Below are 24,685 nucleotides of genomic sequence, written 5' to 3'. Positions count from 1 at the left end.
AGCAAGATCAGGTGAATAGGGAGGGTGGGTAAGCAGGTCATGCCATTTTTGGTTAAAAACTCTCACATTCAAGGCGGTGTGCACAGGCGCAATGGCCCAGTGGTTGGGGCAGCGGACTCGCGGTCATATGATCGCCGTTTCGATTCCCAGACCGGGCGTTGTGAGTGTTTATTGAGCGAAAACACCTAAAGCTTCACGAGGCTCCAGCAGGGGATGGTGGCGAACCCTGCTGTACTCTTCCACCACAACTTTCTCTCACTCTTACTTCCTGTTTCTGTTGTACCTGTAATTCAAAGGGTCAGCCTTGTCACGCTGAATATCCCCGAGAACTACGTTAAGGGCACGCGTGTCTGTGGAGTGCTCAGCCACTTGCACGTTAATTTCACGAGCAGGCTGTTCCGTTGATCGGATCAACTGGAACCCTCGACGTCGTAAGCGACGGAGTGCTAACAACAACAACAATAGCACAGGCGCATTGTCTTGATGAAACCACCACTCTCCACTTTGTCACAGGTTGTGACATTTTCATCTCACTGCCTCTCACAAACACTTCAGAACTGCCAAGTAAAATGCCTGGCTAACAGTTTAACCAGGAGGAACAAATTCAGTAAACAATTCCTTTTGCATCGATGAAACAAACCAGCATTAGACGTTCCCGCCATTGGAAGGAGTCAAATGTGCAAAGAACATATGCACACAGTCACATGTATATTATGGCATACACTCACAAATAAACAATAATTAATTACACAAAGGCGGCGTGCTGGCAGAATCGTTAGCACGCTTGGCGAAATGCTTAGCGGTATTTCGTCTGCTGTTACGTTTTGAGTTCAAATTCCACCGAGGTCGACTTTGCCTTTCATCCTTTCGGGGTCGATAAATTAAGTACCAGCTGCGTACTGGATTAGACTAATCGACTAGCCCCTCCACCAAAACTTCGGGCCTTGCGCCTAGAGTAGAAAAGAATATTTGTCATCGAAACTGCGGCTGGAGACATAAAGTTAGCTTCATTTGTTCATTGTGATTAGGATTTTATTGTTGAAAATGTGGCGTTATTTCAATGTTGATGCAGAATAATGTCGATAAAATATTGGTAAACCCCATTCTAACAACCAGATGTTTGCTTTTGTAGTTAGGTGAAAACGTATAACGCCCTGATTCACTGTTTACATCTGAAAACGGTAAGTTGGTAAACGTTTGTTTTATGACAGTCTCTCGTAGTCCGAGAAAGGCAGTTCTGCATTTTCTGGCTGCACAAGTGATTTGCTGATAGTAATCAAACGTGTGGGTTCACTATTGTTTTTAAATTCGTGTTTTGGTGTTGGAAAAATAGTTTCGTTTTATTTTTTTGTTTAAGGAAAAGATGCGGGCGAAAACGATTGTAATGGTGATCGCTTTTGTGAGGGTTGTTGCGGAGGAGCAACTTCCAAAATGATGGATTTTCATAGATTTCGAAAATACCTTTCTGTTGCTTTTTTTTTTTTTTTTTTTTTTTTTTTAAAGCAAAGGCTGCTCCCATTGTTTTTAAGTGTGCAGTGCAAAAAAAAAAATAAATAAAAATAAAAAAAGGGGACAAAAATTGAAAAGTCCGCCTCGAGGATGCCATGATTGGGTTAGGGTTAGGGTTATCTTCAAAAAAAAAAAAAAAATTTTAAAGCTTCCTTCTCCCCAATCATTTTGCAGTGCGTGGTGAAAAAAGTAAAATTTGAAAAATCCCCGTCAAAACGGAGAAAATCCAATGTATGTGCAATCCTCTGCCATTTCCCTGCCTCATTTATTTTCCTTATTCTGAAACAGTTGTAGGCGGAAACCACTTAATCATCTTCGAGAGAATGACAGGGTGTTGGGATTGAACTCACTGGATAATGTATTCCTAGATATACGATGGTAGTGTTGTGGCTAGAATGTGGTTGATCATAGTCTGCTTTGTAAGGGATGACCAGAGGTTATATAACAATAACAATAGATGTTTGCTGAGAGAGAAGAATATTATTGTCTACTATTATGTAAATTTTATTATAACGACTACAAGCATAGGTTAAGTGTTAACTATTAAGTATATAGTTTATGTTGTGGGAGTAAGTTCAGTCTTTACGTAAGTTAGGATAAATATATATTCTGGGTGAAGTGTGACATACTTGAGGCATTGTAATTAGTATAACTAATGAGGAGCATATTCTTGGTATGGACAATGGAGAGAGAACAATGCAGCCCTGCAATTTTAATAGAGTTCAGTTCCAAATTCTGAGAACATACCTGAAAATGAGAGGCACCTGAAGAAATCCAGAAGATACAATGACCGAAGACACTGGTTGAGATAGAATGTATAATCACTGTTGTTTATTGTAATATATGTAATGCTTCACAATCTGAAGGAGAACTTGTTGTTTGTAAATATGTAAACTTAACACAATTTTGTTTGATGTAATTTTAATAACATAAAATATTAAATTCAGTTGTTGAGGTAAAAGTTTATAGTTTATCAATACAGAATTGTAGGAAAATTTCACTGTTGAGTTTCTTTTTTTCTTTTCATTTCTTTTTTGTCTTCAATTTCTCACACTATTTCTCTACCATTTCAGAATACACGATGGCATCAGCATCATGGATCATCACTATTTATCATCTTTGAAAGATTATAGTAAAACGTCATACTGTTTTCAGTATGAGAAATATTTCTTGTGGGAGTGACATTTCTTTACTTCATTGCCTAGAATATGTACAAAATGATTTTCATGTCCCAGTTAAATTTGCAAAAATTACCAAAGAACATTACAGTCCTCTGATGCCAACAGAGATAAAAGTTGATGGAAATATTGCTGTTGACAGCTTTTGATTAATGCTGTAATAAGTAGAGAAAATATCTGAATATAATTGCCCTGAGAACTTAAAATATAGAAGAATGAGTTTCCCTGAAGAATTGCCAAAAACGACTGGAGAACCATCATACCACTGTGATATCTGTAAAAAGTCGTTCTCTCTGAAAGGTAACCTTGCTACTCATAAATGTATTGACAAAGAAGAGAAAGCAGAGAAACGATATCATTGTGATATCTGTGGTAAATCTTTCACTGTAAAACTTTATTTAACAGAACATAGACATATACATACAGGAGAGAGACCACACAACTGTGATATTTGTGGTAAATCATTTGCTCGAATACGCACATTAGTTACTCACAAACATCTCCATACTGGTAAAAAACCGTACAGCTGTAATATCTGTGGTAAATCATTCTCTCTAAGAAGTCACTTAGCTGAGCACACACGTACTCATACAGGTGAAAAACCACATCACTGTAATATCTGTGGAAAATCATTCTCTCATGCTTATGGCCTAACCCGACACATACGTAGCCACACAGGAGAGAAGCCATATCAGTGTAATGTTTGTTATGAATCATTCTCTGATAGAGGTAACTTGACTAAACACAAATACATTCATACAGGAGAGAAATCATATCACTGTGATATCTGTGGTAAATCATTTTTTCAAAAAGTTCATTTAAATTCTCACAGACGTACTCATACAGGAGAGAAACCATATCAATGTGATATTTGTGGAAAATCATTTTCTGAATCAAGCCAAGTAACGTTACACAAGAGACGTATGCATACTGGTGAGAAACCCTACCCATGCAGTTCCTGTAGTAAATGTTTCGCTGACAGAAGTGGGTTAAGTATTCACAAACGTAAACATAGAACAGAGAAACCATATCACTGACATCTGTGGTAAATAATTCAATTATGGACATAGGTTTAACTGAATTAGAGGTTACATAGGTTTAATTATAGGATACATAGGTTTAACTGAATTATGGACATAGGTTTAACATATTCATTCAGGTAAAGAACCATATCTGTGATATCTATGGTAAATCATCCACTGATGGAAGTGAATTAACTGCTCAAAAATCTATTTATACAAGAGAAGAGCCATGTCACAGATGTCTATTGTAATTTCATTCTGTGTACATTCTTGCCTTATATGGTGCATAGGTTTTTATACTCATAGTCATACAAGCGAGAAGCTCTATCATTGTTAGATCTGTGATAAATCATTTTCTTAAACAGCTCATTTAACAATTCATAAATGTATTTATACTGGCTGAGCTGAGACCCCCTTCATTCATGACTGACCATGAGATTGCACCTCTCCTCTCTACACTACTGATGTTATCCAAGGGAAAGGCAAAGGGGCCGATACAGCTTGGCACCTGTGACATCACAACTCATTTCTATAGCTGAGTAAACTGGAGCAATGTAAAATAAAATGTCTTGCTCAACAACATGCAGCCTGGTCCGGGATTTGAACTCACAACTTCGCGATCGTATGCTCGACGCTCTAACCACTGAGCCATGCGCCTTCACATTTATACTGGAGGAAAGCTATATTACTGTAATATCTGTGGTGTATCATTTTCTCTAAATAGTGGTTTAACTAGAAATAGTTATGTCCATTCTGAAGAAAGACTATATCATAGCAATGTAAGTGGCAAATCATTCTCTGTAACAAATGACTCATCTACTTAGAAATACACTCTGTGCAGTGGGTGGCAAATGGAGAGAGAGACACTGCACTCTACTCTTACAAGCAACATAACAACTTCTGGCTCCACAATATAATACATGCAGTACAATGTGAAATTGATGGTAATAAGTAGGGTATCCAGTCATTAAAACCATGACCCCATAAATGGAATATAGAAGTTGGACTATTTTTCCCTGACTCATCTAAGACATGGAATGGATCCTTTTCTCTTTTTTTTTCTTTTGTGGAAGTAATAATAAATGATTGAGTATTTATATTGCATTGCTTGTTTATTGCTTTGGTGTTGTGAAAATGAGTTGTGTTTTAGAAGGATCAAATTGTTGTTCCTTTTTATTTGCCCATTTCATTGCATTTGATAAAACTTTACATAACATATTTTGGTTATCTCATATGTTGTAGTCTGATTCATCCTGGGTTTTGCATATTGTTTAAAATTATACTTTTAACATTAATAGAAGTAACATATAATAACACAGGTTAACTCTGATTGAGAGAATAGTAAGATCAAATGCATTTGTAACTTGAATGTCGACTAAAATTGAGAAAAATTCAAATCAAAATTGATAAACTTTTTTGATGTTTTTTTATTCCAACATTATACAATTCAAGATAAATTCCATTTATGAAAATAATGCAATTTAGGGTGATTAAAAATCATATCTGTTGAATGAGGTCTTAACTGGAAAATGTGAAACCTCACCCCCTGGTATTTAAATACATTGTAGCAGAATGGATTGACAAAAGCATAAATAACAAACTTATTCTCTCTCCCTTTTATTTATAGTTGTTTGGACATAACAGAGAACACTTAGCTATAAAGATCAAGTTTTAACCATTTGCTCTGATTGGTTAATTTTTAGGCACAATTTGTCCCCTAAACAATTATGTCAAATTTCTTAGTCAACCAATCAGATGCGCTCAGATGGATCATGTGTTCTCTTGGCAGAAAAACCTTTCACATCTCTGCAGTTCTTTAAATAGAACAGTTTTTCTCTGCTTAGGGAGTGTAGCTTGCATTGCCACCAGGAAGCTATTTGCTCGCTTTCTCCATGTTACAACACAATGAAACCCACTACCACTGATATCGCCGATACCAGCTCTTACTGCATCTAACGCAGACAACATCATAGTTCATCGTCGCATATGTAAACTCACTAAGTGAATATGACTTTTAGAGTTCCCACAAACCTTCATTTATCTTATATGATATTTAATGTTGTTTCACATTCATGTTCAATTATGCAGCAATCTTATGTTCTCTTCAGAGAACACTTGTATATATTACCAGTTATTTTGGTATAGTAGATTTTGCTATTCTTGTTTGTCTCCTTACAGACATGTATATTCTAACAAGTCACTTCTTAAATTTTGCCCCTCTCTTGTTCAATAAACCCTGAGTTAAACTTGCAAAGCTGTTTATATTTTCTCCTTTGGATTTTTAATGTTTATTTTAGCGGGTTACTAAACAATCAGTTTGGTCTCCCTGCTAGAACATTTACCTCAAGAAATAATGTATTTGAATGTACTTTATTAATAGAGTTCTGGCTAATCTTAATCAAGTTGAACCAAGAGTAGTAGATTGGCCATAGCCTTGTTAAATACTTCAGGATTAGAACAATACCAGGGATTAAAATTTTCTTACATAGTGACTTTAAAAATTAAAAAAATAGACTCAAATGTCACTAGATGATGAAATCGACCACCAAAACTGCATCAAGTGACTTGTCAAACTCTCAATAGATATTCACAAGATGTAGATGGGTCTCAATACAAGTTCAATATACTCAAAAGAAGACAATCAATTACAAAGGAATTGTGCTTTTTAAAATGGTATTTGAGTACAGAATGTTTGATTCAACTACCACAGATGTAGGCCAGGATATATTGATAAGAAGTTCATTTGGAATCAAATGCCCACCACCCATTTCATTACACTAGTGCTATATGGAGTTGGCTAGTATTTTAGAGGGGGCAGGGCAATGGTCGTAGTCCAAATGTTGAAGGGTTATATAATATAATTTTATGCATGCATGCATACATACATACATAAATGTCTCTTTCTTACTTTGTGTTTCTTTGTACGCAAATGTGTATCAAAACGGAATGATTATGACATTCTAAACCAATGCTTGTCAAACTTTTGTAGAGAAGAACCCACTTGCCCCGAAAAATAACATCCACCCTATAAAATGAGAGGAGTAGGGAAAAACAGCAATTATTTCATCAAACATAAGCTTAAGTTTGCACTGCGGTTTATTATAAGTATATCTACCTACTGTGGAGGCACAATGGCCCAGTTGTTAGGGCAGTGGACTCGCGGTTTCGATTCCCAGACCGGGCGTTGTGAGTGTTTATTGAGCGAAAACACCTAAAGTTCTACGAGGCTCCGGCAGGGGATGGTGGCGAACCCTGCTGTACTCTTCCTCCACAACTTTCTTCTTGTTTCTGTTGTGCCTGTAATTCAAAGGGTCAATCTTGTCACGCTGAATATCCCCGAGAACTACGTTAAGGGTACGCGTGTCTGTGGAATGCTCAGCCACTTGCACGTTAATTTCACGCGCAGGCTGTTCCGTTGATCGGATCAACTGGAATCCTCGTCGTTGAGCGACGGAGTGCCAACAACATCTACCTACTAATAACGTCATATTCTGAAGATTAAAACGATTTTCTTGATTCTTGAAAAGGTTTTATTGTACCTGGTTTAACTATTTTATTTTTCAGAAAAATCAGATCTTCATTAGAAACATTGTGCGTCCACTTCTGAACTTGCGTTATCTTAGAGACATTACTATTGAGGTTGTAATATTTGACATCGAAACTGCGGCTGGAAGCATAAACTCAGCTCTGTTTGTTCATTGTGATTAGGATTTTATTGTCGAAGATATACAGAGAAGTCACTTGAATGTTGGTGCTGAATAATGTTGATAAAACGTTGGTAAACCCCATTCTAACAATCAGATGTTTCCTTTAGTAGTTTGGTAAAAACGTATAACGGTCTGATTGATTGTTTACATCTGAAAATGGTAAGTTGATAAACGTTTGTTTTATGACAGTCTCTCATAGTCCGAGAAAGCAGTTCTGCAGTTTCTGGCTTAATTAACAAGCTGCACAATTGATTTGCTTATAGCGATCAAATGTATAATTTCAATATTGTTTTTAAATTCACTTTTTTCTTTGGTTGGAAAAAAAAAAATTCTTTTAATTTTCTGTTTAAACAAAAAAGAGAAAGGTGGGGGTCGAAAGAATTATAACTGTGATCACTGCCGTGGCTGTTGCGACGGGGAGCATTTCCAAAATGTTGGATTTTCATGGATTTCGTTTTTAAGTGCGTAGTCAAAAAGAAAGAAAGAAAAAAAAATGAAATGTCCGTCCCGAGGGCACCACGATGGGAATAAAAAAAAAAAATCATAGATCTTTAAAAAAATTTTTTTATTAAAAGCCCCCACCCCATTCATTTTACGGCTCACATAGCGGAGATGTAAACGGAATCCTTCCCCCATTTAAAATTATTATTATTTCTTTTTTTTACGGAATCCCACGTTTTAGGCTATGGAGATTAGGTTTCCGTTTACATCTCGGCTTTGTGAGCCCATTTTACAGCGAACTGGATGGGCATATAACAAACCAAAAAGTTGTCAAAACGGAGAAAATCCAAGTTATGTGCGCGACCTATTCCAAACCTTCACCATTCCACCCTCATTATTATTTATTTTCCATATTTTGAAACAGATTTAATTCAAATATCTATTGAAAAAAAATTTTAAACGTTGACTCCTCCTGTTAGTGATGGTTCTTTTTTTTTTTAGAGAGGGACGTTATATCTAAATACATAGATTTACGCCAACTCCACTTAACGACCATAGATAAATAAATAAATAAATAAATCGATTTTCGGACGTTGGGCTGCCGCACGTACGATTACTATAGCAGCATCTGCCACTGTCTCTCACTCAGTCGCTTTCAAGCATCAATTTGCGTGTGGATTTGGCACAACTGTATCTGAAATACTCCTAAAATGACAGTCTAAATCAATAGCCTTCCTTAACTTCTTAAACTAGCGCATCTACAGATCCTCCAGTTAAGGAAGGCTATTGATTTACACTGCAAAATAAGGATTATCTGGCAGTGTGAATACAAATAGCATTGACTTGAAGTTGTCGCATTCCACGGTAACGACGATACTTAAGGACAAAGAAAGAATTCTTGAAGCTGTGAAAGGTTCTGCATCTATAAAGTCTACGATTTTAACCAAACAATGACAGGGACAATCCATGAAATGGAGAAATTGTTATTCATGTGGATGGAAGATTCGATATAGAATATAGAACACAAAATAAAACAGAAAAACACTCGTGAACCTTCCCACAGTGCAAACAAAGGCGAGAAGTTTGTTTCACGCTCCGGAGACGATTACGAACCAGATTTTCAGGCTAGTAAAGGGTGGGTTACACGTTTAAAAAAAAAAATTATTTTGCGTAATATACATGTCACAAGGGAAGTAGGGAGTGCGGATGAAGATGGGGTACTAGTGGGATACAAGGGTCCCGAAATATTGACTTAATGGGGGTTGCGGTGGGGGGTCTAATGCAGTTTCGCAGCTCTCCTTCAAAAATGCATTTTTTTTTTCTTTTTAATTTTTCTGATTCCTACGTTTTAGATATCGGAGATTACGAATAAGCAAAAAGGAAATTTTGATTTCCCCCCCCCCCACTCTCCCTACGATTTAAAATTCTGAACTTTTTTGGAAATTCTTTTCCCCTATGTTTTAGGATTAATATAAAGATCTTCACCCGGGAAGAAAAAAAAAAATAAATAAACCAGCCTGCTGGGTGTTAACAAGTATGTAGAAAACGAATATAAAAAAAAAATGACGACCCTGGTGGGGTGGGGAGAGGACTTTCGGAAAATTCACAAGATCCGATTTTTCCGTCATAACTTCCGGTAAAATGGATATATATTGATTTTTTTTTTTACGGAATCCCACGTTTTTGGTTATGGACGATCCGATTCTGAAAAAGAAATTTTCAAAATTTCAATTACGCTCCCCCCTCCCTTCATTTTTCACTTTTTCCGAAATTTTTTTTTTGTTTTCGAAATATGTAGAAAAAATACGAAGATTACGATTCTAAAAAAAATTTGTATGTAAAATTTCAACTTTTGAATATATATATATATATATATATATATATATATATATATATATATATATATATATATATATATATATATATATATATATATATATATATATGTATATATATGTATATATATAATAATAGGCGTAAGAGTGGCTGTGTGGTAAGTAGCTTGCTTACGTACCACATGGCTCTGGGTTCAGTCCCACTACGTGGTACCTTGGGCAAGTATCTTCTATAGCCTCGGGCCGACCAAAGCCTTATGAGGGGGTTTGGTAGATGGAAACTAAAAGAAGCCTGTCGTATATGTATATATATATATATTTATTTATTTATTCATGTATGTGTGTGTATGTTTGTGTGTCTGTGTTTGTTCCCCGAACATCGCTTGACAACTGATGGTGGTGTGTTTACGTCCCTGTAACTTAGCAGTTCAGCCAAAGAGACCAATAGAATAAGTACTAGGCTTACAAAGAATAAATCCTGGGGTCAATTTGCTTGTCTAAAGGCGGTGCTCCAGAGGGATGTTATTGTCTACTGTTCTTTAAATTTTGTTATAATGACTATAAGCATAAAGTGTAATAGATTATGTTGTGGGAGTAAGTTCAATCTCTGAGTAAGTTAGGATAAATATATATTTTGAGTTAAGTGTAACATACTAGTGGCATTGTAATAATTAGTATAATAACTAATAAAAAGAATATCCTTGGTATGGACAATGGAATGAGAACAATGTATCCCAGCAATTTTAATACAGGCCTCAGTTACGAATTCTGAGAACATCTGAAAATGAAAGGCACCTGAAGTCCTGGACATACAGTGACTGAAGTCACTAGTCCAGATATTATATATATTCATTATTGTTTGTTATGATATATGAAATGTTACACAGATTGAAGGTACAGATATAGTCTGTTAATATGTAAACTTCACACAACTTTGTATGGTATAATTTAAATAACAAATTAAAATGTGAAGTTCAGTTGTTGAGGTAAAAGTTTATAGTTTATCAATATAGAATTGTTGGAAAATTTCAGTGTTGAATCTCTCTCTCTCTCTCTTTCTTTTTTTTTTTTTTGTTTTTTAAATTGTTTTCAATATCTTACACTGTTTCACTATCATTTCAGAATACCAGATGGCATTGGCATTAAACAATATATATCATCAATATTCATCATTTTTTATAGACTGAAGAAAATGGTTATACAGAAAACTGAGAAATATTTCTTGTGGGAGTGACATTTCTTTACTTCATAACCTAGAATATGTACAGGACGATTTTCATGTTCCAATTAAATGTGAAAAAATTACCAAAGGACATTGCAAGTCCTTCTCTGATGCCAACAGAGATAAAAGTTGATGGAAATATTGCAACTGACAGGATTTGATTAATGCTGTAATAAGTAGAGAAAAAATATGAATATAATTGTCCTGGGAAAAGAAAATATTGAAGAATGAGTTTCCCTGAAGAATTGCCAAAAGAGATAGGGGAATCATCATACCACTGTGATATCTGTAAAAAGTCATTCTCTCTGAAAAGTAAGCTTGTTACTCATAAATGTATTGACAAAGAAGAGAAAGCAGAGAAACGATATCCTTGTGATATCTGTGGGAAATCTTTCACTGTAAAACTTAACTTAACTGAACATAGGGGTACACATACAAGAGAGAAGCCACACAACTGTGATATCTGTGGTAAATCATTTGTTGCAAGAAGTAAGCTAACTGAGCATAAAAATATACATACAGGAGAGAGACCATATAAATGTGATATCTGTGACAAATCATTCTTACGTAAACATAACTTAATTACTCACAAACACCTCCATACTGGAAAGAAACCCTATAAATGTGATACCTGTGGTAAATCATTCTCTCTAAGAGGTCACCTAACCAGTCATGGCCGTATCCATACAGGTGAAAAGCCATATCACTGTGATATCTGTGGTAAATCGTTTGCTCACACTGATGGCCTAACTAGGCACATACGTGTTCATACAGGAGAGAAGCCATATAAATGTAAAATGTGTGGTGACTCATTCTCAGACAGTGGTAATTTAACTAAACACAAAAAGATTCACACAGGAGAGAAGTCATATCACTGTGATATCTGTGGAAAATCATTCTTTCAAAAAGTTCATTTACTATCTCACAAACGCATTCATACTGGAGAAAAACCATATCAGTGTGATATCTGTGGTAAATCATTCAGTAATGGAAGCTCGGTTACTACACACAAACGTATCCATACAGGAGAGAAGCCTTATCACTGTGATATTTGTAGTAAGTCATTCAGCTTTGGCAGTAAATTAACTGTTCATAAACGTATTCATACAGGGGAAAAACCATATGGCTGTGATGTCTGTGGTAAGTCATTTAGTAACAGGAGTGCAGTAACTTCTCATAAACGTATTCATACAGGAGAGAAACTATATCAATGTGACATCTGTGGTAAATCATTCCCCGCTGGAAGTAAATTAACTGTTCACAAACGTATTCATACAGGGGAAAAACCTTATGAATGTGAAACCTGTGGTAGATCTTTCCCCTACGCAAGTGGATTAACTGTTCACAAACGTATTCATACAGGGGAAAAACCATATAATTGTGAAACTTGTGGTAAATCATTCACTCGAAGAAGCCAATTAATGATACACAAGAGACGCATTCATACAGGAGAGAAACCCTATCCGTGCGATGTCTGTGGTAAATCTTTCACTGATGGAAGTGGATTAAATGTTCACAAACGTATGCACACAGGGGAAAAACCATATCACTGTGACCTCTGTGGTAAATCATTCCGCTATTCAGGTGCAATAACTGTTCACAAACGTATTCATTCAGAAAGCAAACCGTATGACTGTAATTTCTGTGGTAAATCATTCTCTGGAACAAGTCAATTGACGATACACAAAAGACACATTCATACAAAAGAGAAAACATATCACTGTAATATCTGTGGTAAATCGTTCTCTGCTCAAAGTCCATTAAATTATCACAAACGCATTCATACTGGGGAAAAACCATACCACTGTGATATCTGTGGTAAATCATTCGGTTATTCAAGTGGATTAACTGTTCACAAACGTTTCCATACAGGAGAAAAGCCATATCACTGTGACATCTGTGGTAAATCGTTTAGTTATAGAGGTGCATTAACTGGTCACAAACGTCTTCATACTGGGGAAAAGCCATATCACTGCAATATCTGTGGTAAAGCATTTGCTCAAGCAAGCCCATTAACAATACACAAGAGACGCATGCATACAGGAGAGAAACCCTATCCGTGCGATATCTGTGGTAAATCTTTTGCTGATGGGAGTGGATTAAATGTTCATAAACGTATTCATACAGGGGAAAAGGTACATCACTGTGATATCTGTGGTAAATCATTCAGTTATCGACATACGCTAACTGTTCACAAACGTATTCATTCAGGAAGCAAGCGTAATTACTGTGCTATTTGTGGTAAATCATTCAACGGTAGAAGTGAATTAACAGTTCACAAGAAACTCATTCATACAAGAGAGAAAGCCTATCACTGTGATATCTGTGATAAATCATTCACTGATCAAAATCCATTAGCCGTTCACAAGCGTATTCATACCGGGGAAAATCTTTTCCACTGTGATATTTGTGGTAAGGCATTCACTTATAGAAGCCCATTAAATCGTCACAAACTCATTCATACAGGGGAAAGACCATATCACTGTGATATCTGTGGTAAATCATTCCGCTATACAAGTGGATTAACTGTTCACAAGCGTATTCACACAGGGGAAAGACCATATCAGTGCAATATCTGTGGGAAATCGTTTGCTTATGCTAGAACCTTGAGTGTTCACGATTGTATTCATATAGGAAAAAAACCATATCATTGCGATACCTGTGGTAAATCATTCATTGCTGGAAGTGAATTGACTGCTCACAAATGTGTACATACTCGAGAGGAGCCGTATCACTGTGATATTTGTGGCAAATTGTTCTCTGAACGTTCTGGCCTTATTAGGCACATACGTACTCATACTGGAGAGAAGCCATATGAATGTAACATCTGTGGTAAAACATTCTCTGAAAAATATCATTTAACTAGTCACAAATACACTCATACAGGTGAGAGGCTATATCACTGTACTATCTGTGGTAAGTCCTTCTCTCAGACAGGCCATTTAACTGTTCACAGTCGTACACATACAGGTGAGAGACCTTATCACTGTGAGTTCTGTGATAAATCATTTTCTCAAACAGCTCATCTAACAATCCATAGACGTATTCATACAGGAGATAAACCCTATCAGTGTAATATCTGTGGTAAATCTTTCTCGCAAAATAGTGATTTAACTAAACATTATCGGATGCATACAGGAGAAAAACCATATCAGTGTAATATCTGTGGTAGATCATTTTCTCTAAATAGTGGTTTAACTAGACACAGGTGTTTCTATTCTGCAGAAACAACTCTATCGCAGTGATGTAAGTGGCAAATCATTCTCTGACTCGTCTACTTAGAAACACACTCTGTGAAATGGGTGGCAAATGAACAGACACATCAGCATTCTAATCTTACAAACAACATAACAGCTTCTATAACACTGGCTCCATAATATAATACATCCAATAAACTCCAAAATTGATGGTGATAAGCAGGGCATCCAGTCATTAAAACCATGATCTCCAAAATGGAACATAGAAGTTGGACTATTTTACCCTGACTCATCTAAGACATGGAATGGATCCTTTTCTCTTTTTTTTTTCTTTTGTGGGAGTAATAATAAATGATTGAGTATTTATATTGCATTGCTTGTTTATTGCTCTGGTGTTGTGAAAATGAGTTGTGTTTTAGAAAGATCAATTTCATTGAATTTCATTGAGTTTAATAAAACTTTACATAACATATTTTGGTTATCTCATATGTTGCAGTCTGATTCATCCTGGGTTTTGCACATTGTCTAAAATTATACTTAATTTAACATTAATAGAAGAAACATATAACACAGGTTAGCTCTGACCGGGAGAACAGAAAGATGAAATCTGTTCCAACTTTTTCCAAGCACATTGCAACTGAAATTAAGAAAAATTCAAGTTAAAATTAATAAAACATTGATGTATTTCATTCAAATATAAGATTCTAAATAAATTCCATTCATGAAAATAATACAAGTTTAGAACACTTAAGAATCATATTTGGTGGATGAGGTTTTAACCTGAAAAGTATGCGACCTCTCGTCCCGTTATTTAACACATCTACCTCAAGAAATAAAAAGTTTTTGTGTTCACTTTGTTAATAAGGTGCAGACGTAGCTGTATGGTAAGAAGTTTGCTTCTGAGCCAAATGGTTCTAGGTTCAGTTGCCACTGCATGATATTTTGGGCAAATGTCTGTTATAGCCTTGTGAGTGGATTTGGTAGACGGAAGCTGAAAGAAACCCATTGTAAATATGTGTGTGTGTGTGTATATATATACACATACATGGGAGAATTTACGAAAAAAACAACAGACGAGGACAGGTGGTGTAAACAACAAAAGGATGTATTAGTTTAACGCTCAGGAATAGAGAAAGTCTTTAATGTTTCGAGCTACGATCTTCAACAGAAAGAAATAAGGAGAAGAAAAATATAAATGTAGTGGTCAGCAATCTATCATACACACATACATATATACGTGTGTGTGTTTTGTTTCTGTAACATACAATTATCAGACAATTTTCAAAAAGTTTCATTTTGCTGACCTGTGTTATTATATACAGAACATAAAAATACACACATGAATATTTATTTATATACTTATTTATTTATTAATACATACATTGTTGTCATCCATACATACAAGCTTGTCCTTTACAGATGCTGGTACCACATAAAATGCTCTCATGCCAGTGTTGTGTAGATCAGCCATGTCAAACTGAAGGTCCTCCAAGGGCCATATCAGTCACATTTGTGTTGCCACAGGGGCCACATTCGCTTCAATTATAAATGGAAGTCATTTAATAAAAATTATTGCAGAATATTTCTTCTTCCTTAAACTTAGAAACACAACATGGTTTTGCCACATTCAAGAATGCAAAGTAACGAAGTAGTTTAACAAAAGAAAATAAACAAAATTTTAAAAGGTAACATAGATTTGAATGCAACAGCAACAAATTCATTGTACAAAAATTACAATAGTTCAAAACGCAGGAGTGGTTGTGTGGTAAGTAGCTTGCTTACCAACCACATGGTTCTGGGTTCATTCCCACTGCGTGGCACCTTGGACAAGTGTCTTCTACTATAGCCTCGGGCCGACCAAAGCCTTGTGAGTGGATTTGGTAGACGGAAACTTAAAGAAGCCCATCGTATATATGCATATATATATATGTATGTGTTTGTCTCCCCAACATCGCTTGACAACTGATGCTGGTGTGTTTACGTCCCTGTAACTTAGCGGTTCGGCAAAAGACACCGATAGAATAAGTACTAGGCTTCCAAAGAGTAAGTTCTGGAGTCGATTTGCTCGACTAAAGGTGGTGCCCCAGCATGGCCACAGTCAAAAGACTGAAACAAGTAAAGAGTATTTATTTACAACTATTCAAACATTTCTAGTGTTTTGTCCTGAGGCTCGACACCTTTTTGTTGACAATTTTGGTATGTCTGGCTGAAATGTCTGTGCAGTTCCAAGTTTGATCTGAGATGACAAGTGTTGATCAGTCAGCCTTGTTCTTTGAGAAGTTTTTGTTGATTTCATGGAGGAAAATAACTGTTCACACTCATAGGTAGAACCAAACATTGTTGTAATCCTTGTAGTAAACTTTCTGAAGTTTTTAAAGTTTTCACAAAGGTATGAAAAGAAACCAGGTGACCCCACTTCAAAATACTTTGCTCTGAGTGAAGAATCTGACTGTATTTCTAATAGTTCCATCTGCAGGCTTTCTTCTGTCTTAAAAACATCAAAGGTGAATGGTGCTGAGAATAATGAAAATGGATGTTCAAAAGATGAGAAATCATGAAATCTTAACTGAAATTCCTTTGACAACAATTCCAGGCGACTGTCATACTTGCCAAAGTTAAGTACAGACTTAGTATTAGCACTGTTTTTTTTAGTTCTTTGCACTCAGGAAAATGAACTAAATTTTCATTTGACAGCTGTGACTTCCATAAGCTTAATTTTGGAACGAAGCACTTGATGTCGTCATCCAACTGAGAGATGAGTTTGTTTTTACTTTGTAATTTCAAATTGAGATTAGTTAATTGTGCAGTAATGTCTACTGCAAACGCCAGATCCTGGAGCCAACTCTCATTTGTATTTTGACCTTTCATGTCTCAACAAATAAAATGTTTTCAACATTTTGTGGTGTGACAACCAGCAGACTTGTGTAGAATGGAACATCGATGGACTAATTATCCATATCTTCTGACAACTGACTGAATTGACCGTAGTTGAGAGCACAGCCTCTGATATAGTTCGCTGTCTTTGCGACTAAACTAAGCAGATGATCCAATTTTAAAATCTTTGAACAGAAATTTTGCTGATGAATAACACAGTGAAAATGATGAATCTGGATGCAAATTGTCTATTTTTGTTTGTAACTTGGCAGCAACACCGTTATGGCTGTCAGCCATCCTTGCAGCACTGTTGGTAGATAAGCATGCAAGCTTGCTCAAATCAAAACCATAGTTATGCAGAACCTGTTCGACTTTCTCAAAGACGTCCTGGCTTGTTGTAGTGTCATGCATGGGGATCAGTTCAATCAGTTCTTCATAAATATTGAATTTACAGTCACAGGCCCTGGTTAAGACCGGAAGCTGTGCTGTTCCAGTGATGTCAATTGTTTCATCAACAGCAACAGAAAAATGTTCAAATCTTGATGATGCAGCCTTCAGCTGTTGTTTCAAATCACCAGACACTTCATCAATCCGTCCAGCAACATTGTTCCTGGTTAATGAAATATCTTTGAATAAGTGTGCTTTCTCTGGACACACAATTTCAGCTGTTTTTACAAGGCATTGCTTTACGAAATCTCCTTCACTGTAAGATTTCCCATTCATGGTGATCATTCAGCGGAGTTCCTAGCTTGCAGTAACAGAAGCGACATTCCCTTTCTGATTTTTTGTAAAACAGGTCTGTTGCTGTGTCAAGTTTGCCTTCATTTCCTTGAGTCTTGAAACATATATTGGACTTTCATATTCATCGTAAGATCGAGGTTCGTTTCATAATGTCTTTTCAAGTTTTTAAATAGACATTCACTTCTAGCCTTGGAATCACAAAAAAGTATTTTCATTAGTACTCGTATTATTACTCTGTTTCATATCATTACATTCATTATAATTGCTATTTGCCATTTTATCTACATTCAATAAGTTGGAATGGGATTTGATATGGGTTGTTTCCCCTTGTACACTAGACTTCTAATTTACTTGCATTACTAATGTTTATTCCGTTAGTATTACTGTTATAGCGTTTACTACTATTACAATTATTATACAAATTAGATCATTTTCTTTCGCTAATTGAAGATATAATCTGGCATAAATTATTAGATACTGAATAACCAATTCTAAGAAGCCTACGGTTAATGATATCATAATATCTATTTTCCTTTGAAAGGTATTTAGAGAAAAGTTTCTATAAGGTTCCAACCAAATTATCCTTACACTGGTATAAACCGGAGAACTAGGATGCTAGCATTCCTTTAAAGGATTATAGGACTTTGACAAAAATTATATATATATAAAGTCTGCTAAAATGAATTCACAAACACACATATAGCTTCCAAAAGTACATCTTTTTCCCTCTAATAATATTATGCTCATGTTGCATAAGTATAAATTTAATGTTTATCGAGTATTAATTGAAACGGTCGTAAAGGAAGATGACCAAATTGCTGTTAAGAATAAACAATTATTAACTTCTCAATCTCCATTTTTCTCCTACTTCTTATATATATATATATATATATATATATATATATATATATATATATATATATATATATATATATATATATATATATATATATATATATATATATATATATATATATATATAAATGGGGGAGGGGTTATGTGTGTGTATCTTAGTATGTATATATTTGTCATAACAAGAAATGATTATAATACTCTACGGCGGTTAATACCTACAATACGTTGTTTGACCATAAGATTTGAGAAGAGGGGCGGGGAGACATATCAGTTGTTTAGCTTGGTGGTTTATTATAAGTATTTGCACCAACTGATAGCACGATGTCCTATTCATATTCTAAAGATCAAGATATCTTCCTCAAAATGTCTTTAAAACTTATGTATTGCGTCGGGTTTCACTATTTTATTTCTAGGAATTCTCACATCTCATTTAGAAACACCCAGCGCCTCCCTATGAGCTCGCAGCATCTTCAAAGGGACACTACCATTGAGTTTCAATGTGATATCGAAAGTACGGCTGGAGACATAAAGTCAGCTTCACTTGTTCATAGTTGTAAGTTCGAATTTTATTGCCGATCAAATTAGGAGCTATCTGAGTGTTGCTGTAGAATAAAGTTGATAAAAACATTGGTAAATCCCATTCTAACAATCAGATATTTAGTTTGGTAGTTTGGTGGAAACACACACCACATTGATTCACTGATTGCATCTGGAAACGGTAAGTTGATAAACGTTTGTTTTAATGCTGTATTAATGTAAGTAAATAAATAGAATTGGGCGTTCTTTCGATACAATCCTTTTTCTGACATCTCTTTATTTACATCAATTCGGCAGTTTCCGTAAGGGAAAGGACGCGAAAGAGATAGCGCGATTTCTTTTGATGTTGGTATGCTAAGACTTGCTGTGTTAAGCAAGGAAAAACAATAAGGAAAAAGAAAAAAAGCAAGCATAAACACACACTCTGTGTGTGTGTGTATATATATATATATATATATATATATATATATATATATGTATATATATATATATATATATATATATATATATATATATATATGTATATATATATATATATATATATGTATATATATATATATATATATATATATATATATATATATATGTATATATATATATATATATATATATATATATATATATATATATACACCTCTCTCTCTCTCTTCTATATGTATGTATATATATATAGAGAGAGAGGTAATGATATAGATAAAGCTTGGTGTGTATGTATGTATATAAATGTGTGTGTATGTATGTATATAAATGTGTGTGTATGTATATATATATACATCTATATGTATATATATATACATCTGTATGTATATATATATATATATATATATATACATCTATATGTATATATATATATACATATAGATGTAGGCATGTACATATATGTATGGATATATAGAAAGAGAGAGAGAAGGTGAGAGATACCGGACATGTGTTTTTAAGGGAGGGAGAAAGAGAGAGTGTGTTTAAATTTTCTTTTTTTTCTTTTTCCTTGTTGTTTGCTGCTTAACACAGCAAGTTTTAGCAAAGCCCTGAAAATACTAGTCCAGATATAATGTATAATTATTGTTGTTTATTATAATATGTGTAATGTTACACAATCTGAAGGTGTAGATGTAGACTGCAAATGTGGAAATTTCACACAATTTTGTTTTTTATGTAATTTAAATAACAAAATAACCATAAAGAAAAATTTGAACAGTAAATTAGAATGTACATGTTGAAGTAAAAATTTATATAGTTTCTCAATATAGAATTGTTGAAAAATTTGTCTGTTGAATTGCTATTTTTTAAAAGTTCTTACAATATCTTACATTGTTTCTCTATCATTTCAGAATATGAGATGACATTGGCATTAAATATATATTAGTATATTTATCATCATTCACAGACAAAAGGAAGATTTTATACGGAAGTGCTACAACTTTGTTCCTATTAAATTTATCTTTAAGTTACTGAGAGTTAGTTCTTCCAACTGAAACATTCCTCTTCATTGTCGAGAAAGCCAATGGGAGGATTTTGTATTCCAATTAAATTTGGACAGGTTTAGAAAGTAGCTTACTACTGTCTTCTGATACCAACAGAGATAACAGTTGATGTAAACATTGCAATAGAAGGGTTTTCATCGGTGCAGTAATAAATAAATAGAGGGTACAATATCAATATAACTGTTGTATGAAAAACAAAAAATTTAGAGAAAAATGGATTCTCCTGAAGAATTGCCAAAGAAAGTAGGAAAATCGTCATATCATTGTGATATCTGTGAAAAGACTTTCTCTCTAAAAAGCAGCCTTACTAACCATAAACGTATTCACACAGAAGAGAAACCATACAACTGTGATATCTGTGGTAAATCATTCACCATAAAAAGAAACTTCACTGAACATGGGTATATACATACAGGGGAGAAACCACATAACTGCGATGTCTGTGGTAAATCATTCCCTCGATTGAGAACATTAACTACTCACAAACGCATTCATACTGGAGAAACCCCTTATGAATGTGATATCTGTGGTAAATCATTCACTTTGAGACGAAACTTTACTGAACATAGACATATGCATACAGGAGAGAAGCCACACAACTGTGATATCTGTGGTAAATCATTCTTGCGTAAACATACCTTAATTACTCACAAGCACATCCATACTGGAGTAAAACCCTATAAATGTGATACCTGTGGTAAATCATTCTCCCTTAGAGGCCACTTAACTGGTCACAAACGTATTCATACAGGTGAAAAACCATATCACTGTGATATCTGTGGTAAATCATTCTCTCAGACGAATGGCCTCACCAGTCACATTCGTATTCATACAGGTGAGAAACCATATGAGTGTAGTATTTGTGGTGAGTCATTCTCCGAAAGAGGTAATTTGACTAAACACAAAAACATTCACACAGGAGAGAAGTCATATCACTGTGATATCTGTGGAAAATCATTCTTTCAAAAAGTTCATTTGCATTCCCACAAACGCATTCATACTGGAGAAAAACCATATCAGTGCGATATCTGTGGTAAATCTTTCAGTAATGGAAGTGAAGTAACTTCTCACAAAAAACTTATTCATACAGGAGAGAAGCCATATCACTGTAATACTTGTGGTAAATCATTCATTGATGGAAGTACATTAACTAAACACAAACGTATTCATACAGGAGAGAAACCATACTACTGTGATACCTGTGGTAAATCATTCTCTCAGAGGTCTAGCTTAATTAGGCACATATGTTTTCATATAGGTGAAAAGCCATGTCACTGTAACATCTGTGGTAAATCATTTTCTGAAGCTTATCTTTTAACTAAACATATATACATTCATACAGGGGAGAAGGTATGTCCCTGTGATATCTGTGGTAAATCATTCAATGATGGAAGTTCCTTAACTAAACATAAACGTATTCACACAGGGGAAAAACCGTATCGCTGTGATATCTGTGGTAAATCATTTTCTGATGGAAGTACATTAATTTCTCACAAACGTATTCATACAGGGGAAAAACCTTATCACTGCAATATCTGCAGTAAATCTTTCACTGATGGAAGCACATTAACTGTTCACAAACGTATTCATTCAGGAGAAAAACCATATCACTGTGATATCTGTGGTAAATCATTCGGTTATTCAAGTGGATTAACTGTTCACAAACGTTTCCATACAGGAGAAAAGCCATATCACTGTGACATCTGTGGTAAATCGTTTAGTTATAGAGGTGCATTAACTGGTCACAAACGTCTTCATACTGGGGAAAAGCCATATCACTGCAATATCTGTGGTAAAGCATTTGCTCAAGCAAGCCCATTAACAATACACAAGAGACGCATGCATACAGGAGAGAAACCCTATCCGTGCGATATCTGTGGTAAATCTTTTGCTGATGGGAGTGGATTAAATGTTCATAAACGTATTCATACAGGGGAAAAGGTACATCACTGTGATATCTGTGGTAAATCATTCAGTTATCGACATACGCTAACTGTTCACAAACGTATTCATTCAGGAAGCAAGCGTAATTACTGTGCTATTTGTGGTAAATCATTCAACGGTAGAAGTGAATTAACAGTTCACAAGAAACTCATTCATACAAGAGAGAAAGCCTATCACTGTGATATCTGTGATAAATCATTCACTGATCAAAATCCATTAGCCGTTCACAAGCGTATTCATACCGGGGAAAATCTTTTCCACTGTGATATTTGTGGTAAGGCATTCACTTATAGAAGCCCATTAAATCGTCACAAACTCATTCATACAGGGGAAAGACCATATCACTGTGATATCTGTGGTAAATCATTCCGCTATACAAGTGGATTAACTGTTCACAAGCGTATTCACACAGGGGAAAGACCATATCAGTGCAATATCTGTGGGAAATCGTTTGCTTATGCTAGAACCTTGAGTGTTCACGATTGTATTCATATAGGAAAAAAACCATATCATTGCGATACCTGTGGTAAATCATTCATTGCTGGAAGTGAATTGACTGCTCACAAATGTGTACATACTCGAGAGGAGCCGTATCACTGTGATATTTGTGGCAAATTGTTCTCTGAACGTTCTGGCCTTATTAGGCACATACGTACTCATACTGGAGAGAAGCCATATGAATGTAACATCTGTGGTAAAACATTCTCTGAAAAATATCATTTAACTAGTCACAAATACACTCATACAGGTGAGAGGCTATATCACTGTACTATCTGTGGTAAGTCCTTCTCTCAGACAGGCCATTTAACTGTTCACAGTCGTACACATACAGGTGAGAGACCTTATCACTGTGAGTTCTGTGATAAATCATTTTCTCAAACAGCTCATCTAACAATCCATAGACGTATTCATACAGGAGATAAACCCTATCAGTGTAATATCTGTGGTAAATCTTTCTCGCAAAATAGTGATTTAACTAAACATTATCGGATGCATACAGGAGAAAAACCATATCAGTGTAATATCTGTGGTAGATCATTTTCTCTAAATAGTGGTTTAACTAGACACAGGTGTTTCTATTCTGCAGAAACAACTCTATCGCAGTGATGTAAGTGGCAAATCATTCTCTGACTCGTCTACTTAGAAACACACTCTGTGAAATGGGTGGCAAATGAACAGACACATCAGCATTCTAATCTTACAAACAACATAACAGCTTCTATAACACTGGCTCCATAATATAATACATTCAATAAACTCCAAAATTGATGGTGATAAGCAGGGCATCCAGTCATTAAAACCATGATCTCCAAAATGGAACATAGAAGTTGGACTATTTTTCCCTGACTCATCTAAGACATGGAATGGATCCTTTTCTCTTTTTTTTTTCTTTTGTGGGAGTAATAATAAATGATTGAGTATTTATATTGCATTGCTTGTTTATTGCTCTGGTGTTGTGAAAATGAGTTGTGTTTTAGAAAGATCAATTTCATTGAATTTCATTGAATTTAATAAAACTTTACATAACATATTTTGGTTATCTCATATGTTGCAGTCTGATTCATCCTGGGTTTTGCACATTGTCTAAAATTATACTTAATTTAACATTAATAGAAGAAACATATAACACAGGTTAGCTCTGACCGGGAGAACAGAAAGATGAAATCTGTTCCAACTTTTTCCAAGCACATTGCAACTGAAATTAAGAAAAATTCAAGTTAAAATTAATAAAACATTGATGTATTTCATTCAAATATAAGATTCTAAATAAATTCCATTCATGAAAATAATACAAGTTTAGAACACTTAAGAATCATATTTGGTGGATGAGGTTTTAACCTGAAAAGTATGCGACCTCTCGTCCCGTTATTTAACACATCTACCTCAAGAAATAAAAAGTTTTTGTGTTCACTTTGTTAATAAGGTGCAGACGTAGCTGTATGGTAAGAAGTTTGCTTCCGAGCCAAATGGTTCTAGGTTCAGTTGCCACTGCATGATATTTTGGGCAAATGTCTATTATAGCCTTGTGAGTGGATTTGGTAGACGGAAGCTGAAAGAAACCCATTGTAAATATGTGTGTGTGTGTGTATATATATACACATACATGGGAGAATTTACGAAAAAAACAACAGACGAGGA

General features: G+C 35.0%; 4 protein-coding genes across 4 annotated transcripts; 3 read left to right on the top strand and 1 right to left on the bottom strand.

Annotated features, from left to right (window-relative positions):
- Window positions 1-1,020: 1,020 nt before the first annotated feature.
- Window positions 1,021-4,806, top strand: LOC106883449 (uncharacterized). The gene is made up of 2 exons (XM_014934468.3): window positions 1,021-1,181; window positions 2,583-4,806. The coding sequence occupies exon 2, from the start codon at window positions 2,903-2,905 to the stop codon at window positions 3,722-3,724; it is 822 nt and encodes a 273-aa protein (XP_014789954.1). The 5' UTR covers window positions 1,021-1,181; window positions 2,583-2,902; the 3' UTR covers window positions 3,725-4,806.
- Window positions 4,807-7,402: 2,596 nt separating this feature from the next.
- On the top strand, window positions 7,403-14,477 carry LOC106883445 (uncharacterized). Its single transcript, XM_052976507.2, has 2 exons — window positions 7,403-7,575; window positions 10,815-14,477. Exon 2 carries the CDS (start codon window positions 11,142-11,144, stop codon window positions 14,157-14,159), a length of 3,018 nt encoding a protein of 1,005 aa, XP_052832467.2. The 5' UTR covers window positions 7,403-7,575; window positions 10,815-11,141; the 3' UTR covers window positions 14,160-14,477.
- Window positions 14,478-17,144: 2,667 nt separating this feature from the next.
- On the bottom strand, window positions 17,145-17,708 carry LOC149131079 (general transcription factor II-I repeat domain-containing protein 2-like). Its single transcript, XM_089341599.1, has one exon. The coding sequence runs from the start codon at window positions 17,706-17,708 to the stop codon at window positions 17,145-17,147; it is 564 nt and encodes a 187-aa protein (XP_089197725.1).
- A 1,428-nt stretch (window positions 17,709-19,136) lies between these two features.
- Window positions 19,137-23,971, top strand: LOC149131078 (uncharacterized). The gene is made up of 2 exons (XM_089341643.1): window positions 19,137-19,299; window positions 20,450-23,971. The coding sequence occupies exon 2, from the start codon at window positions 20,816-20,818 to the stop codon at window positions 23,651-23,653; it is 2,838 nt and encodes a 945-aa protein (XP_089197769.1). The 5' UTR covers window positions 19,137-19,299; window positions 20,450-20,815; the 3' UTR covers window positions 23,654-23,971.
- The last annotated feature ends 714 nt before the right edge of the window (window positions 23,972-24,685 follow it).

This window comes from Octopus bimaculoides, chromosome 25, assembly GCF_046866305.1.
Source record: "Octopus bimaculoides isolate indiv1 chromosome 25, ASM4686630v1, whole genome shotgun sequence".
In the NCBI taxonomy this organism is placed as follows: domain Eukaryota; kingdom Metazoa; phylum Mollusca; class Cephalopoda; order Octopoda; family Octopodidae; genus Octopus; species Octopus bimaculoides.
This window is presented reverse-complemented; position numbering and strand designations above follow the sequence as displayed.